At 44.9% G+C, this 17,184-nt stretch overlaps 1 protein-coding gene across 3 annotated transcripts in view; it reads right to left on the reverse strand.

Moving 5' to 3' along the window:
* The window catches only part of LOC144718967 (protein Aster-C-like), a 30,629-nt gene extending 18,310 nt beyond the window's left edge, over positions 1 to 12,319 (reverse strand). The window contains exons 1-2 of one of the 3 annotated variants that reach the window (XM_078594616.1): positions 12,194 to 12,319; positions 1,194 to 1,265 (exon numbers count right to left, since the gene is read on the reverse strand). In XM_078594616.1, coding sequence (XP_078450742.1) covers positions 1,194 to 1,247 — 54 coding nt within the window. In that variant the 5' untranslated portion in view covers positions 1,248 to 1,265; positions 12,194 to 12,319. Of the gene's footprint in view, positions 1 to 1,193; positions 1,266 to 4,590; positions 4,716 to 5,117; positions 5,189 to 12,193 lie in introns of those variants that run through there. The other 2 variants (XM_078594615.1, XM_078594614.1) reach the window with 2 other exon arrangements.
* Positions 12,320 to 17,184: the final 4,865 nt, after the last annotated feature.

The following is a 17,184-nucleotide window of genomic DNA, read 5'->3' on the forward strand; positions in this document are numbered from 1 at the left end:
GCTGAACCTAGTTGTCTGGTTTGTGAACCGAGTCGGGCAAACAACAACCCAGTTTTCAAGAAAACATTCGTGAACAGCAATGTTGGTTCAGAGCCAGCCAAGCCCAGAAAGCATCTGGCGATACAACAGTTTATGCTTTTGTCAATCCTTGACGTAGTCCTATTATATTCGTTATTTTACACATATTGTTTAGCTAAAATTAATGAGAGAAAATATGTTGTACATGACCTTTAGTTTTGCCCATATTTATCCTGAGATCTAGGACAGCTGCTGAAGGAGTACCGGAATGAAAGTGATGAAATAAAGGGGTGGACGGTAGCAGGTTAGAGTGCTTTTGGCTGAACTGAACAATAACAAGTTACATACCAATGTGAAAAAAAGTTATTAATCAGTGCCCTACTACCCGCTGTAACATCTCATTCACAAACATGGTCATGAACAGCAAACATTGAACAAAAACTGAAATTAGCACAAATAAGCATGAAGAGTCGGTTAAATTTTGATTTAAAGCTTTCGTGACTGCAGAGATTCATATTCTTGGTTCTTTCGGTAAAGCCACGCAGAAGAGAAACAACAAAACAACACAAACACAAAACAACAAAAATTCTCACGACGTCTCGACTGCAACACAAGCAATCATCATCAGGTGTGTTGTTTGTTGTTGTTGTTTCCCTTCTGCGTGGCTTTACCGAAAGAACCAAGAATAAGCATGAAAAGGTGAATGCTTGTAATAGCAGTGAGAGAGAGAAAGAGGAACACGTGGATTAGAGAATGTATGCAAGATAAATGGATTCAAATTGTAAAACAAAACTAAGTATGCAGGACACATCGCTGGAATGGATGATGACCGATGGTCAAGCATAATTATAGAAGTTGAATCCAAGGAATGGAACGGGTCCGAGAGACGTCCACCGTGGAGATGGAGCGATGAGACCAGCTCGTGTGCAGGTGCCAGGTGGATTATTACATCGCAGGATCATAAGATGGTGGCAGCTGGGGGGGATAGGGGGGGAGGCCTTCATCCAGTAACCATGGTTAATCATTATAATGAAGCATGGCATAGCATTTCCAGCGGTATAATGGACTCATACGTAACTAAATCAGTTACTTGCCAATTTCCAACGAGTGCACCAAACAGAAATGCTCAGATACTTGAGCAAGTCCTTGTGAATTTGCCGCTTCTCCAGACTCACCCTCTCAACTGCGTCTGCCTCTGCACCCGTCGCCTTCTTTGCTTCCGAGTCCATGACGTTGGAAGATCACACCTAAACACAAACACGCACCCACACACACGCCTTAAAACAAATACGACAGGAACACTGCACAAAAAAAACACAGCAAGCCACAGAAAGAAACGCCAACTGTAATATGATTTATGTGTTTCGCTGCGGACCGTATGCTGTGGGGCATTATGGAATAGTCTACTGCTCGATGAAAGCCGCCACATGGGCCTGTGATGGTTTAGAAAGGCCGATCTCCCCCATCCAGCCCCAGTGGTGGTGCAGCCAGAGCAGCAATCCTCGTCACCGTTTTGTGGCAAACTCTGTGCTGGTTCAGGTCAGCACTCCCTCGTACCTAATTACTGCTCAATTAGCATAGACATAACAGTCATTTCCCCCATACTGTGAAAACTTGACAGGAACCCTCGTGGAAAAAGAGCATGACAACGTCATTCTGCACATAAAATAGCTGGACAGTGTGGTAACTCTATTCGAGCAGCAGCAACAATAGGACAGACGTGGCCGGCAGGTGTGGACGTGCCAGGGCATCGACAGGGTATGTATTATTCACTGCGCCCCTACACGTGCAGACACTCTGCTGCACTCACCCACTCGCACAGCCACTTGCTCAGTGAACTGACCCATTGACCAACTCGCTCACCTCTCCCCAACCCTGAGACTGACTGAGTCAATTGCATCCACTTCACCCGCTCGCTCGCTCACTCACACCTCATGGTTCATTCACTTACGAAGCATAATACAAATTAAAAAAGTAGATTTTGCGCTTTAGGGGGGTATTGTCCACTATTTTTTTTTGTTACAATATAACTCATGGCGTGGTGGGGTGGGGTGGGCTGAGAAGGAAGATGGCACGGCAAGGTCCTGGCGAAGGGAACAGCGTGATGAGACAGCTGTACACAGAAGCTATCTCGCGGTGGGGGATTGTGAGTTCTTTCCTGATTGAATACATCACCAGAGTTGCACAAAGTCATTGAAATAGAAGAAAGCGGTGGAGCAAAAGCCTGATAATTGAGTGAAGGGCACATCTTATGTGTAGCTGGGAACTCGCTACACCAGATGTGTCTAACTCCTGCACTCAATACAGTACTCCCAACTCTCTAACCCACTCCGAATGAACTCACTCAATACCAACAAACGCTACCACTCGGTATTTCCACTCACTTAAACCACACCGAATCAGCTTGTTTCATATCACTTCACACCATCATTTCCACACTCATTTCATAACACTTTCTTATCACATGTATTCATGAAGTTAATTCCTTTTCCACCATTGAGTCACAGGCTCCCACTCATACATTAATGTATAGTACTCACATATTTCAACTGATGCACACATCCACCTATTCATCATATATTTACATGCTCCACTTGCAGATTCACCCATTTACACATACAACCACTCACATATGCTCATGTGGCAAGCTGTTAACTCCCTCGATCCCGACTTTGACGCCTGCTGTATATTTGGAGTTTGCATGTTCTTCCCGTGGTGGCGTGGATTTTTCTCCGGGTACATTTAGAAACGCGAGTTTAGAGTATTTGGCTGCTATAAATTCCCACGTGATAAGCCACTTCTCGTTGAGTTCTCATTTGTGGCCATGTCGCTTCCGAAAACGACCTTTAATCTCAGTGGGCCTTACCTGGTAAAATTTAAAATATATAGCTTTTTAAATGTATATAATTTTTTGTTTCACCCACTTAGTTAATCGTACATACATATACTCACCCATGCAACGATTAACCCACCCACTCATTCAAGTTATTCATGAACTTATATATGTACAGTATGTCAAACTTATTTAGCACTTTACGTAGCCAACTCTGCTCACATTCACTTACTCATGCACACCTCACCTATAAACTCAAGCCTCCATCCATATACTGACTCCTCCACCTACTCACCCACGGACCCAACTGCTCTTCAACTACCCAGGCACTACTTGACTATCCACTAATCCACGCACTCATTATCTCATTGTTCAGTTTCATTGATTAGGTATAGCCCTGTGAGCCATGCGGCTCTTGACTCGGGTGCAACCGCAACAAAAAAAACATGAACAAGGAACATCTTAAAGTGACTACGCAAAACAGAAAATTTCAGGAAAAAACAGCCTTCCACAAAAAGCACCGTATATCAACGTTGTGTGCAAAAATCCCAGTGGGATGCAAGTCAAACAATAACAACCATAAGACAATTTAGATTAAAGTTATCAGTCTAACTCTGTACTACAACAAACAAAAATGGCTAAACCAAAACGTTTTCGAAATCACCAAAGTAAAGCTATAAAACAATGTAACAGTGATCATAGAACTGTGATTCAAATTGAACAATAAACGATATACATATCATGTACGACCAAACTTTGCAGCAATAGCTGGCAGCATGAATCACTCCATAACAGCAGGAGTACCAGTAGGAGTATCAAAAATGTTCAATGCACCTTTAAAGATCAGCACACTATAATCAACCCACCAACTTATCACCCACTCACCCGTCCACTCACTAAGCATCTACCCAATCACTGACCCCTCCACTCACTCACCCGTCCACTCAGCATCTACCTACCAACTTCTGACCAACTTCATACTCACTCACCCAGCATCTACCCAACAACTGATCACCCACTCACCCCTCCACTCACTCACCATCTACCCAAACACTCACCCCTCCACTCACTCACCATCTACCCAACAACGTATCAACCACTCACCCTCACCCGTGCACTCACTAAGCATCTACCTACCAACTTCTGACCAACTTCACACTCACTCACCCATCCACTCACTCAGCATCTACCAAACAACTGATCACCCACTCACCCTCACTCACTCACCCATCCACTCACTCACTCAATCACCCCACTCTGTGACATCTCCAGGGAGATATCGTCACCGGTGTAAACGAACCCCGCTTTGAGACACTCGGCGTGACAGGCTCCACACACACCGGGACTGTCCGTCTCACATCCATCATCCACCAACCTTACACACACAGCCACAAGCTGAAGCAAGCCGGCTTCTACACGTCTCCAGTTGCCTGCCCTGAGCCCGTGGCGAATTCCACGTTAACGTGGCAGGTGCCAATCTACCCGCGATGTCACTGGTTACACCCAACACAGCGATACTTGCTGGGATCTTTAAACAAATATCTGAACGCACGATGATCATTGGAGCTCCTGGGTCAATCAACTGCTGGATGAAGCCCGACAACGCCGTGCTGGTGGCGGAGATTGTTTGACCATACTTCACCAATGTTGGCCACGTGCGAAAGACGTATCAACAACGAGGTTGCAATCAAAGTGGCAATAATACATTGTAATTCAACACTTAAAAGCGAACCACTCACCTACGCCAAGCCGGAGGTGGGGGTGTGGAAGGAGTTGTGGTTAGGGGGCGATCGAGAGAAAATAAATGATTGGGCTCGTGGAGGTTTGCTCGAGGAGGTGATGTGGAAGGGGAGAATGAGGAAAGTGACAACAGACGAGGAAGCGCTGCGCCTGATGGGGGGGGGGGGGTTCAGGCACGGAGCGAAAGCAGAGGAGGGTGAGACACGTGGCAGTGGGAGTCAGGCGAGGGGGTAGCGACTGGAAGACACGACAGGAGTGGGGGTCCCCGCGATCCCCCGAACTCCTCCGCCGCCACCCCCAGGAGATAATTCGCCGTCGTGGGGGTGGGGTGGGCCCACACGACTACGCGGAGCTTCGCGACAGCCACCCCGGAGCGCCCGCGAGCCCGGCAAGCGACAGCTGCGTGACGAGGCGGAGAGAAAGAGGGGGTATCGCGACCCCACGCGGGCAATTAACGAGTACAAAAGTGTCGAGAGTCCCCCCAATAGGACCCCCCCCCCCTCTTCACCATCTCCCCCCCGCTTACCTGTAGCGAGGGAGTCTCCCCCTTCCCGTATCCGCGAGACCGGAGCCACGCCCATGTCACTATAAAAACACGCCCACTAGGGGGGGGTCATCCAATGGGAGATGCGCCCGTGTTAAAGCCCCGCCCTTGTTACACCCCCACCCACCCCCCCGCCTTCCCCACGCCCCCCCCCCCTCCGCAACCGGCGTGACGTCATCACAACAATGCAGGTGGCGCGCATGGATGTGGCCGGGCGGATATCGACCACGCGAGTCGATTCTGGAAGTCGTCGTGCGACGATTCTCAGGAATCGATTCCTCGCTGTACGCACGTGGCGTTGACGCCGGCTATGTGTGTTGTTGTTGTTGTACTTCAGGCTCGCGTCGTGGCTACTGTCCGCCTAGTGTCGTGGCTACTGTCCGCCTAGTGTCGTGGCTACTGTCCGCCTATTGTCGTGGCTACTGTCCGCCTATTGTCGTGGCTACTGTCCGCCTAGTGTCGTGGCTACTGTCCGCCTATTGTCGTGGCTACTGTCCGCCTAGTGTCGTGGCTACTGTCCGCCTAGTGTCGTGGCTACTGTCCGCCTAGTGTCGTGGCTACTGTCCGCCTAGTGTCGTGGCTACTGTCCGCCTAGTGTCGTGGCTACTGTCCGCCTATTGTCTCCGCGCGGGCGGAGATTGCATTTGGCGTACGATCTCGCGTTTGTATTGGCTGCTCACATTTGTACAACTGTATATGTACTGTCCCAGCTGTACTGTGTGTACTGACTCGATCTCTGGATTTTCTCGTTTGCATTGAACGTGCACGGTTATTGTCAGCAATGATGAGTGTTGTACCTTGTGTGTCTACTGCCCGTGCCGTCTCATTTGCCCTTGTATTCGCTGACTTGATTAAAGTCAGCACTGGACTGTCTGTGCAGTAGTGTATATTCGTGTAGTATCAAGGGGCATTGGCCGAAACGTCGCCTATTATATGTTTATTTTAAGGCCACAGTTGTATTGGCGCGTGTGTGGCGTTGTGTATGTACTGTATTTGGTTTATTGCCAGTACTGTACTGCCTTGTTTTCTACTCTTCATGTACTTTGTCAATCTGCAACGCCTCGTTTCTCCCGTCCGGTTAGTTACCTACCGCCTTTCTGAATGATCAACCAGAGGGAATATGACGCGTATAATTTGCATGCATTGAAACTAAGTGGATTTACTGAACGTATGACTACAAATTAATCGATGTTGGCAGGCGAACGGACTGCCCAGCTGCTGACGAAGACTCGGCAATGGAGCGGCGCTCAGCTGCAATTGCTGCTCATTCGTATCGGATGACAACCGTTGCCCGAGGTCAAAGTTCGAATTGTGTCAGCATACCCACTATTTGTGGGTACAGTTTGTTTTGTTTTCATTTGCAAATACTGTTTGGATTCATGACACAACGCCTCTAGAGACGCTATCCAGAACCAGAAGTCATCGTTACTTTATAAGAGGCATGCCATCGAGGGACAAAACTGATTAAGCCTGGAATTGGAAACAGGAGTAGACGGCAAGGATGGTTGGGGGAACGGTGATCCGGACTATTGAGCACCAGAGAAGAATGGGCAGTCTGAATTAATATTGTGATATAAAATTTTCCTTATCGATTGACACCCACTCTGCGCTGATATGGGGTGGTTTTTGGCAGATCTTGTTACGTGCTTTATTACGCATTTCCCTTAACCGAGAGGATGAAACTCACTATCTCTGAGTTGTTTGCTTTTGAGTAGATAATACAATGACAAACCTCTGGGATACCACTTAAGGCCAATTTCTGGTCAAGTTTGACCTCTGGATAAGCACCTGATAATCGGTAGATTGTGTCACAAAGTTTTGGTTTATCCTGTTAACCGTGGTATTACGAAGTGGCTAAGGCAGTGACTTCCAAGTGACTCCTATCAACCCATACGGTTTACCCGTATTTTTGTCCAGGGATATTGAGTTTTCAGGTCAATACGGCGTACATTCATTTAAATACGGCCAAAACAGTGTATGTTTCTCCCTTGCAATGGGACTTTGTAGGATTAACGTTGAGATTTATAAGGGCACGGGGTGACCAATAAGGTCTGAATTGGTCTGTTATAAGGTAGACACTGATAAGGGATTGACAGGTATGGTAACGTGACCACCACCATCACCTCCATTACTATCACCATCTTGATCATAATCTACAATGGACAATTTTGTTGATGACGTGTTTCGTGCAAGTTGGCTTTGCACAGCCCCATTAACTTGCCGGTATTTATGACTGACTTTTGTAGTTCGTCTATAAAAGGGTTACGTTTAGCTAGTCACCCTCGTGAAATCCCATCCGACCGCCTGGTAACAAAATATACGTTTCTACAGTCCGTTTGTAAATCCACCGTTGGATGAAGGCCTCCCAATGTGTGGGTGGTGTGGGTTATTTAACCTTACTCCACAACGCTGGTCAGTGCGGGTTGGTGAAGGTGTAGGTTCTGCCACTCTCCTACCCACAAGACGATGGTGGTCACCCATCCAAGTACTATCTAGGTTAAAACCTGCCTAGCTTCCGAGGTTTGTCAGGATCGGACGTATTTGATCAATATAGATGAGAGCCTCAACAGACATTTTTACTTAATGATTTCATGAAGAAGGCCATTCAGGCAGAACCTTGAACAAAACATTATTTCCATATTCTAAGATGATCCATGAAGCATGACACACCCCAAACTTTTGTCCTGAGTCAATAAAATTATACAGTAAAATTCTGGTCACACCTATCAGATTATAAGATACTTATTGCTTTAAAATACAGGGAGAGAAAGTGTATTCTGATTTATAATCTGGAGAATGTGTTACAAGTAATACACCTGTTATTCCAATACAGTAAACATAGTGAACGTGCCTTGCTATTGTTTTTGATTTACAGTGCTTCTAGGGTTGCTACATATCAATCACTAGGAGCTGTGATTCAAATTTTGCTTCGCTAAAAATTATAGTTCCATTCAACCCTTTAAATTACCTTATGGTGATTTATTTTCTAAAAAGTTAATTTATGGATACTCTTTGGTTCTTTCGGTAAAGTCACGTAGGTATAGAATAAATTAAATCACGACGTTTCGGGCGCAACACAAGCGTCCGTCATCAGGTGGGACAACCACAGCAAGAAACAATTGCTGAAGTGGGCAAAAGGGCTGCTGTGACAAGAGGCTATATAGGTAAGAGAGGGGGGAGGAGCCAGGGAAGAGAGAGAGGGGGGGGGTCGGGGGAGTGGATCGCTGATAGAGGGATTAGGAGACGAGCAAGGCAAAAGTGAGCGGGGCTGGGAGTGGGAGGCTGAAAAAACGAGATACGGATATGAAGGCAACACCATAAAGCAGTTAAGGTTTTACCTGGTTAATAACATCCTTCCAATGATTGCTCAATTTGTATCCATCTTCTCGGTTGAAGTTATGTCTTTATATATCTGGATGGCTTCATGAACAAACCTTTGATAGTAGCCCGAATGTTTTCAGAGTACCTTGGAATAAACAATGAGAGCCCACAGCGTTATAGCAATGGTCAGCCACGGCGGAGGTATTGGTTCTGCCGTGTTTCAGATCTGACTTGTGCTCGCGAACACGGTCCGAGATATGTCGTTTTGTTTCCCCAATGTAACACCCACCACAGGTGCAACTTAGTTTGTAGACTCCAGGGGTTTGCATGTCAGGAATGACTTTTATTTTATACCTACGTGACTTTACCGAAAGAACCAAATAGTATGGATCCCTGCAGTCATGAAAACTTCAAATCTAGATTAAATTGATGGAATTTGGATCTTTCTAACCACTACCATACTGGTACTAACTCCTTTCCTAACCACAATCAGAATGTGGAGGCAGTAGACTTTGTCACCTGTATTTAGTCATTATATAGGGATATGGTTGTGATGAGATCACGAAGCTTTCTATAGATATTATGTATGGGCTACTGTAGATAAAGCTTAAAATATGGGTAAGAAAGTAATAATGTTATGAGTCAGGTGTAATAAAGCAACAAGAAACAACGCCTTTACAGGTGTATGTGGAGTGTACCTTGAAGTTTACGAGAACATCACATGTAGCAGCAAAGTGTTGTGAACACAAGCGGGGAAGACATAGTTGCATTAGGTGAGGCAAGTGTGGAGAATAGGACCATTGAGACGTTCTTGGAGGACTGGGATAAAATGGCACATAAGGCTCCCTCAAGGTGCCTTCGAGCTGTTCTGAGGCCCCCTTGAAATCTGCAGCCTGGGGAAAAACTCGCACTTGGCCCACCTCCAACCCCGTCTATATGGCCCTCGTAGGAGGGCAGGATAGCCAGACGCCTTGAAGTGAACACCCAGGCATCGGTGACCAAGTAGCAAACCTATATCCAGTTGAGATACTGAAAGGGGCGACCGTTAAGGCTGTGTTTCGATTGTACAATTGCAAAACGTGGCAGAATTAAAACCCGTATGCATCGACCAAGTATCACTCCCAGAGTGTGGCAGCATCACTCTAGAATCATCTTCCCGATTAATCCCACAGACGATAGCTATACCCCTTGCTCTCGAGTGTTATGTGCTGAACGTGATGTGACATGACGTTGCTTGGCCATCATTCCAGAAAGCCACAGGAAGTCACGTGTGTTATGTCCTGTGGTAGTGTCCAACATTGTACAAGTTGCTTTGGAACCTTCAGCTGCTGATCTTTGAATACCACTGTGAGGAATTCAACATTAGTTGTCCGATGAGCAGACTCGCCTCCAAAAAAGCAATGTGGAATTTCCGACACTGGATCAGTGCTATAAGGAGGAAGTTAGCACTGCCTCAATGCTCATATGAGCAGAAAATCACTTGGATTTTTGATCATTAAACACCTGCTGTATTTGCAGCTACAACTTATTCCGGTGGGCCAGTGTCAAGAGGCAGTGGCACCAACCACGGATAATTTTGCTCAATCACCAGGGGACGTAACATGGAAAATTACAATTCGTAAAAGCGTCAACAATGGGTGAGAGCATACGCTTTAGATTAATTAACTACTGTATGTTTAACATGTAGGCTTTCGCGACCAATATAATAATGGTTTTTGGGTTAGATCGCGTTATATATAAATGTGTGGCAACCCTTCACCACCCGACACGGCCAATCAGTATAAAATGTGTCGTGTTGACAAAAGACAAATAGTTCACTACTTTAGCCCATCGGTGTGTTGAGTGAATCCACAACATTTAAATGGTGACGTCACCCTGCTGCACTATTTAAGACCGGGAGCAGGCTTCACTATTCTGGCAAATCGCCCGATGATGCTGGATGTAATTACCAGCGAAACGTCGTACTCAAAATTGTAAATGTTGTGGATTCACTCTTCAACACACCGGTGGGCTAAAGTAGTGAACTTTTTGTCTTTTGTCAACGTGACACATTTTTTACTGATTGGCCGTGTCGGGTAGTGGAGGGTTGCGACACATTTATAAATAACGCGTTCTAACCAAAATTTGTTTTATTAATAACAGCTGTATGTTGGAATACTCATTTTTAAATGATGAGAAACCCATCGACAGATTTTTTTTGTTAAATACATGTAGGAAAGCTACAGAGTATTATAACTTTTGTTAGGGTGTCCTCCATAAGGGAAAAATATTTACGGGAGAAAACCCCACGTGTACCAAGCTGCTGACATCTCTCAAATACGCACACGTGTCCCAAGAACCGATTCTCTGAATTGCCAATCCTTGGCCACGTCGCAGCCCAGCACGTGGAGAAATTTACAGCGCGGTCGTTTTTCGTTGAATGAATCCGATTAAACTTTTATACAGACTTTGGTCACGTTGACCTAAAAAAGATGTCTAAAAGAGGAAATATGAAGTCGGTACAACCAGGCCAAAGTAACCTTATTGTCATAAGCCTTGAGCTAACAAAAAACAGGGTCGACAGCCTTTATGTCAGCGCCGTTGCACATTTAAAACCCCCTTTGTATGTGTGCAGATGTTCGCAACGTGTACAGTAGTAAACAATTCTTGCGGTGATGGAAAGGTCTACATTTTCTGCAGATGAAAAGAACTGGGCGGAGCAAGCCATCATGGCACCAACAATGTTTCTCAGACAAGAATAATGAGAACTCCCCCTGTAGTCAATGTTTTTAGTCAGTATAAAGAGAACCCCAGGATGTTGTATTATGTGTGTGGGCCTTGGAACACTTTAATGCAGACAGGAGTTTTACTTCACGTTCATGTTGTTGGCGCTTGGCTACATCTCCACCATCCTATGCAAAATATACTTTTGTTTTAAAAAAATAGTGGATACTACCGTAAGAATGTAGAATTTCTGCTGTTTCGTCAGAGACACAAGCATCGTTGAGACATGCCCCATACTGTTTTGAGGATGTTTTTGTTCTATAATGTTGCGTCCCAGAGCGCATCACACATCTAACCACATTTCATTTGAAAGTGCACTCCCAATTCTTTGGGGTGCGTGGCACACGGTAACTTATGCCTGAAAGGTTGGCATAAGTCTGCCAGTAGGGGGCGATGATTGCTATGTGCAATCCAAAAGGATTAATTTGCGAAAAGTGAGCCAGGTTTTGCCCAAAACCTGGCCAGCTGGCTCAACAACTTATGAAATTAGTAATTTTCGAATTCGGACCGTGATGACGGCATATAATGGGTTATCCATTTAGAATGACGGCAGGGGATCTTTAACATTCACCATGAAGCAGACGTGTTTTTTTTAGGTTAATACCGGAGTGGCCTACCAGATTTGAAACTCAAACCTCTTCAACTTTGTGACTTGACGAATACATACACACATAGTGCAATTTTTTTTTTACAATAATGCTAAAAGTTCAAATAACCTGTAAATTAGTTAATTGAAACGTGTCACATTTTAAATAGTTAAGTAATGCATAAATAAATGCACATATTTTCAGTGTCTTATTTTCAAAAAGCTATGACCATCATTTGATGTTTGTAAAATGATGGTACATGCAAAGCCCAACTTTTGACACGATGGGAGAACCCTTTGCGAATAGCAGTAAGATGTCCCCTCTTAAAACGAGGCAGATGGTGAGCGAGACCCGGCGGTGAGCGAGTTGAGCTGATGCAGCACAGACCTGACAAATGCTCAGGGGCAGGAGATGGCAGTGACGAGTGGAGGAGACGGGTCGCGTTCAGCAGTGACAGCAGCAGAGGTGAGGCGGTGAGTCGGAGAAGTCCGAAAAACGTCAGGACCTTTGCCGGGTGCTGGACTGGCCAATAGCAGGAGCTGGTTAGTGGAGGTTAGAGCGAACGTACACTTCGTATCTTCACAGTTTGCAATTTATGGAATAATTTACTATAGAATTACAACATGTGTTCATTACAGTCACGTTTGTAAATTCAGTAGACGATGCGTGAAAAGACAAGGTCTATCTGCACGAGTGATTCAATGTCCGTCAAGAATTGTGTGCGCAGTCGAGTGAAACATCAACGACATATTCGCACCGCCGTGTACACTGAATATGAATGTATATCCACAGTCGCCTTGCCTCTGCGCTACTTACACCTGTTCCTAAGCAGGAGTGGTCAGGTATCTAAACTTGGTGTGTTCATTAGAGCGCTCGCATCGCAACGCGCCCCAAGGGGGTCCTCCCCCCGCCCGGCCTTGACGTCAACACAGAGAGCCCCCCCCCCTGCCCCCCCCTCTCGTGAGACCCCCACTCCACCCCACCCACCCACCCTGGCTCAAGGGCCCTCTGCGCCCTGCCACTGTGAACCAGCTGCGCAATAGACCACGCAGATACAAAACCCTGCTCGCTGCAATAGCAGCAGCAGCACATTTTCACACAGGGAAGTGTTGTTGTGTAATGTCATGCGTGACCGGTTATTGTGTGGCCTGGCAAACGTAGATCAGAGGTACACGTTGCAAGCCCTGCAATTGTCTTAGACACGCTGGGCCAGGCATCTTGGAAGAGTTTACCCCCCCCACCACACACGACTTGCTAATTGTAGATATGTTGACATTATTTCGCACTGTCCGTAAATAACCGTGCTAATCGGAGATACGGAGGAAGGACAATAAACTAAACGCAAAAAGTAGTTCTCAATAAATGAGTTTTCAATGGAGATAATTTAAAAGTGCATATCTCCAGTGGCTTCCTAATATCGGCAGAAGCGCATCTGAAAGCGCGCGATGCAGTGGCCGTCTTTGTTCGATGGCCAGCGAAACACCGCTGCGATGATGACCGGGGATCGCGTGATGATGGTTTATGCTGCTTGACGAGATCACCAAATGTAGTGGTGGCTCATTTGTGGCAAGCAATTTGTGTGTAATGAGTGCGACCTTCTTGGATTGTACATATACAGCACTTTTTCGTACGCGTAATCTCTGCTGTTCGCGGTCTCGGTTGGAGTCCGCTTTCGAAACTCACGACCCCCACTGGGGAGGGAGGCCCCAGGAGCACGCAGTCGTAGCAAGGCTGCGTGTTTGGGTGACACCTTTATGTCCCACGGCACACAGTGACCGCGATGTCCCATTCTGTCGCTGTTACACCTCTCCTCTTACCCCCGGCAAAACGAGTTCTCCGGATGAGTGAAAATGGCACTTCACTGTTGCACTGCAAGATGTATGATGATAATAGGAATAAAAACGAGCGTTGTCATGTAGCGTCAACCACGAACATTGCATCTCGTAGCACTGCACAATCAGCAACACATGGGGACCCATATATATATTTACAGTATATGTTTTCAGCCGATTATTTGAGTGCTTATACATGTGGGGGGAAACCCCACGCGTGCAAGGGGGGGAGGGGGGTGCAACACTTTCCCATACAGAAGGGACAGATGCCATTAATCTGCAGTCTACTGGTACGCTGCTACCTGGCAAGCCAGGGTCATGGCTCCTTGACGCCCACGGGAAGAGAGTTTCGCAACAATGTGCGATCCACTAACCCTTACCTCCACAGTGGTGGATTCCAAGCGTGCATGGCCACCGCCGCCAGATCTGAACACTGACAATTTGTTTTAAGGTTAACTTTTATGACGGCAAACTCCTGGTATGTGTATTGCAAGGGAGTCAGCAGAAATGTTTTTCGGCTCTTAACTGCCATCATTGAAACCACAAGGTACGGAAGGAAACCACTGAACCTTTACCAGCGAGCACGGATGTGGCCATTCCACCTTCCTCTTTGCCTCAACACTGCAACGAATGTTTATGGAATATTGTGAGTCTGTTTTAATTATAATCCTTGTGCCAACCCACTGCTGGGTGAAGCTCTCCTCCTGCCATGTCGGTCATGGATATGGGGTTGTTGTTAGAACATTCTTCACTGCGTTCTTCAGTGACAATTGGTGAAAATGGGAAGGCTCAAGGTTTCGTTTAGACGTCACCACTGATGTTAGCTATGGCCAGGAAACGACCTGTGGTGGTGCAGTTGGTCAATGCACTGTAAGTTAACGTTGGTAGAAAAGGGATCACCAGCTGTTCACTCAGAAGAGTATTTTGTATATCTGGTTGCCAATTCAACATTCTTTCCATGTTACCGTCATGCACATATAGCTGCTTGTGTGAAGCTTGGCGACGTTTATTCTATGTTCCCCATGGGTTACAGGCATGACACGTTCTATTATTATTGTAGCTTTCAGTCTATTTCTGTCACATTTGGAGATATTCCTGTAACTGTTTCCATCCAACTTTCAGATTCAACAAAAGTGGGACATCTTTGCCAATATCAAAGGATGAAAAATAAGAATAGGTTTTACACTTTCTGGCAATACAACAGGTGCCAAGATCATCAAACACCAAATCGATACCTTTGGCAATGAATCAAGTCTACATTAACCACACTTACTTGTGGTAAACATGCAAACAAACATGTTCTGATAATATATGCATTATTTTTTTTAACTGATTGGCCTACACCAGACAGCTTTCTTCTTGATTCCTTGCAAAATATATCTATTTGGTGGTTGAACATCTTCACATCTGTTGCAATGCTATGAAGGGTAAAACCTATTATTATTTTCAATACTTGAACAAAAGTGGGAGGCATTTAATTTCATCGCATTTTTTACGCATTTTTGGGTCACCATTGCAATGCAGAGTCTAAACTTAAAATAGATCAAGCACTATCCAAACTCATGCCTGCTTAGCTTCTGAAGTCTGAGGAGATCAGGTACATTTGGATGAATTGCTAATGTAATCGTATTTTCTTGACTTAAAGCTTTCGTGACTGCAGGAATTAATATTCTTTGGGTCTTTCGGTAAAGTCACGTAGAGTTGCGTAGATAACAAAAAACTACGACGTTTCGATTGAAACGTTTCTATTGAAACGTCGTAGTTTTTTGTTATTTTGTCATATTGTTTGAACCTATCTACGTGACTTTACCGAAAGACCCAAAGAATAATAATCGTATTTTATATGGATTTTGCTTGCCAATAACATATGGTAAGTGCAGCAGAGTTTGTTTAACAAACCTGACTCTACTGCTGAAACCCAGGTCGAAACTCGTCCAGAGTTTGGTTGCTTAAATGAATTCTGCTTGATTATATTGATCTGTAAAAACCACTAAGCTGACGCACCACACATTTGGTTAATTTTACGTGGATATGCAGAATGGAGTAGAGATTATTTATTTATTATTTTGTAGAGAGAGTACAGTAAGGTTGTGCATTACAAAGGAGTAAATGCAAGGGGACACTCTGGGTCACAAAGGGCTCTGGTAACTGGCTGTTTTAAGCTCCCGCAAGATCGATTTAAATTATTCACCACGATTTAATCATATGGTCTGCCGGCATCTACAGACAGTGGAACAAGTGGTAGTGATGTAATCATAATAATAAAGTTATAAATTCACAGTCCTTTGTAAATCCATGGCTGGATGAAGGCTTCCCCACGCCGCGTCAGTCATAGTGGTTGTTTGACCATACTTCACCGCACTGGCCAATGCGGAATGTTAAAGGGCGGGGAGGGGACTGGAGCAGCCAAATTTCACTCGCCACTGATGTTCGCTGTCACCGGGAATTGAACTCGGGTGGATGGGTTCATAAAATAGTTCACGGTCCAATGCACCTTCACTCTACCCGTCATTATGGTACCGCTGTGTTACTCAGATTTCTTTAATCACGTGGCCAGGTCATTTGATTAACAATAAGTGGATTCAATCTTGTAAAATTAATGGGGTAACGGAGAGCTGTGGGTTTTTTTTTATAATTAAAATTACTGTCCACTGACTAGAATCAGCGCAATGAAAAACCAAAGTATCTTACTTTTTTTTACTATTCCTTAATTGAGGACTGGTATATTTTATGGATCATTATTGGGATCTGCATATAAATTGTAATTCACGTGATCTGCTTCCCATTCTTCATGCAAACACCATTTCTTCTTTCGATTTAAAGCTTCTTTCGTGACTGCAGGGATTCATCTTCTTGGTTCTTTCGGTAAAGTCACGTCGAATTGAAATAATAAAATGAAAAAAATAAAACATAATAAAATAATTCTCACGACGTTTCGGCCACAACGCAAGTAGCCGTCCTCAGGTGGAGAACAGGTCTGTCGAGGAGACAGACTCTTTATTATGTTTAATTTTTATTATTTTATTATTTCAATTCTACGTGACTTTACCGAAAGAACCAAGAAGACAATTTCTTCTCTCCAAAGCAATTTACGAATACAATTCAAAACCTTGTGCGAGGAAATGAAACATTGTTCAGGAACATGGCCATCAAGATATTTCAATCAATTTGCAATATCTGGGATGTGATGGTTTCATATTTGCACATGAAACTCACAATAAGCAACGGTTTAGATATTTTTAAAATCTCGGCATCGATGTTCATTTGGTTAAAACTGTATTGCACAGTCCTTTAATTGCTAAGCAAACTGGAAAATTCCCGACAACAAGAAAGAGAACATAAAACAGAACGAACGTTCTATCTAAGCGCGCAACATGAATCATTGTGAGCCACTGTGCTGAGACTTAGGCCATGTTTCCATCCAACAAATATTGCATTACATTACGAGCCTTAAACATAAGACCCGGGTGATATCTTGTGGCTAAGGAATTAGAGCGCTGAGCTACCACCGCTGAAAGAGCCTATGTTCGAATATGGGCAGCCACC

Source organism: Lampetra planeri, chromosome 5 (assembly GCF_965212315.1).
Source record: "Lampetra planeri chromosome 5, kcLamPlan1.2.h2, whole genome shotgun sequence".
In the NCBI taxonomy this organism is placed as follows: Eukaryota; Metazoa; Chordata; class Hyperoartia; order Petromyzontiformes; family Petromyzontidae; genus Lampetra; species Lampetra planeri.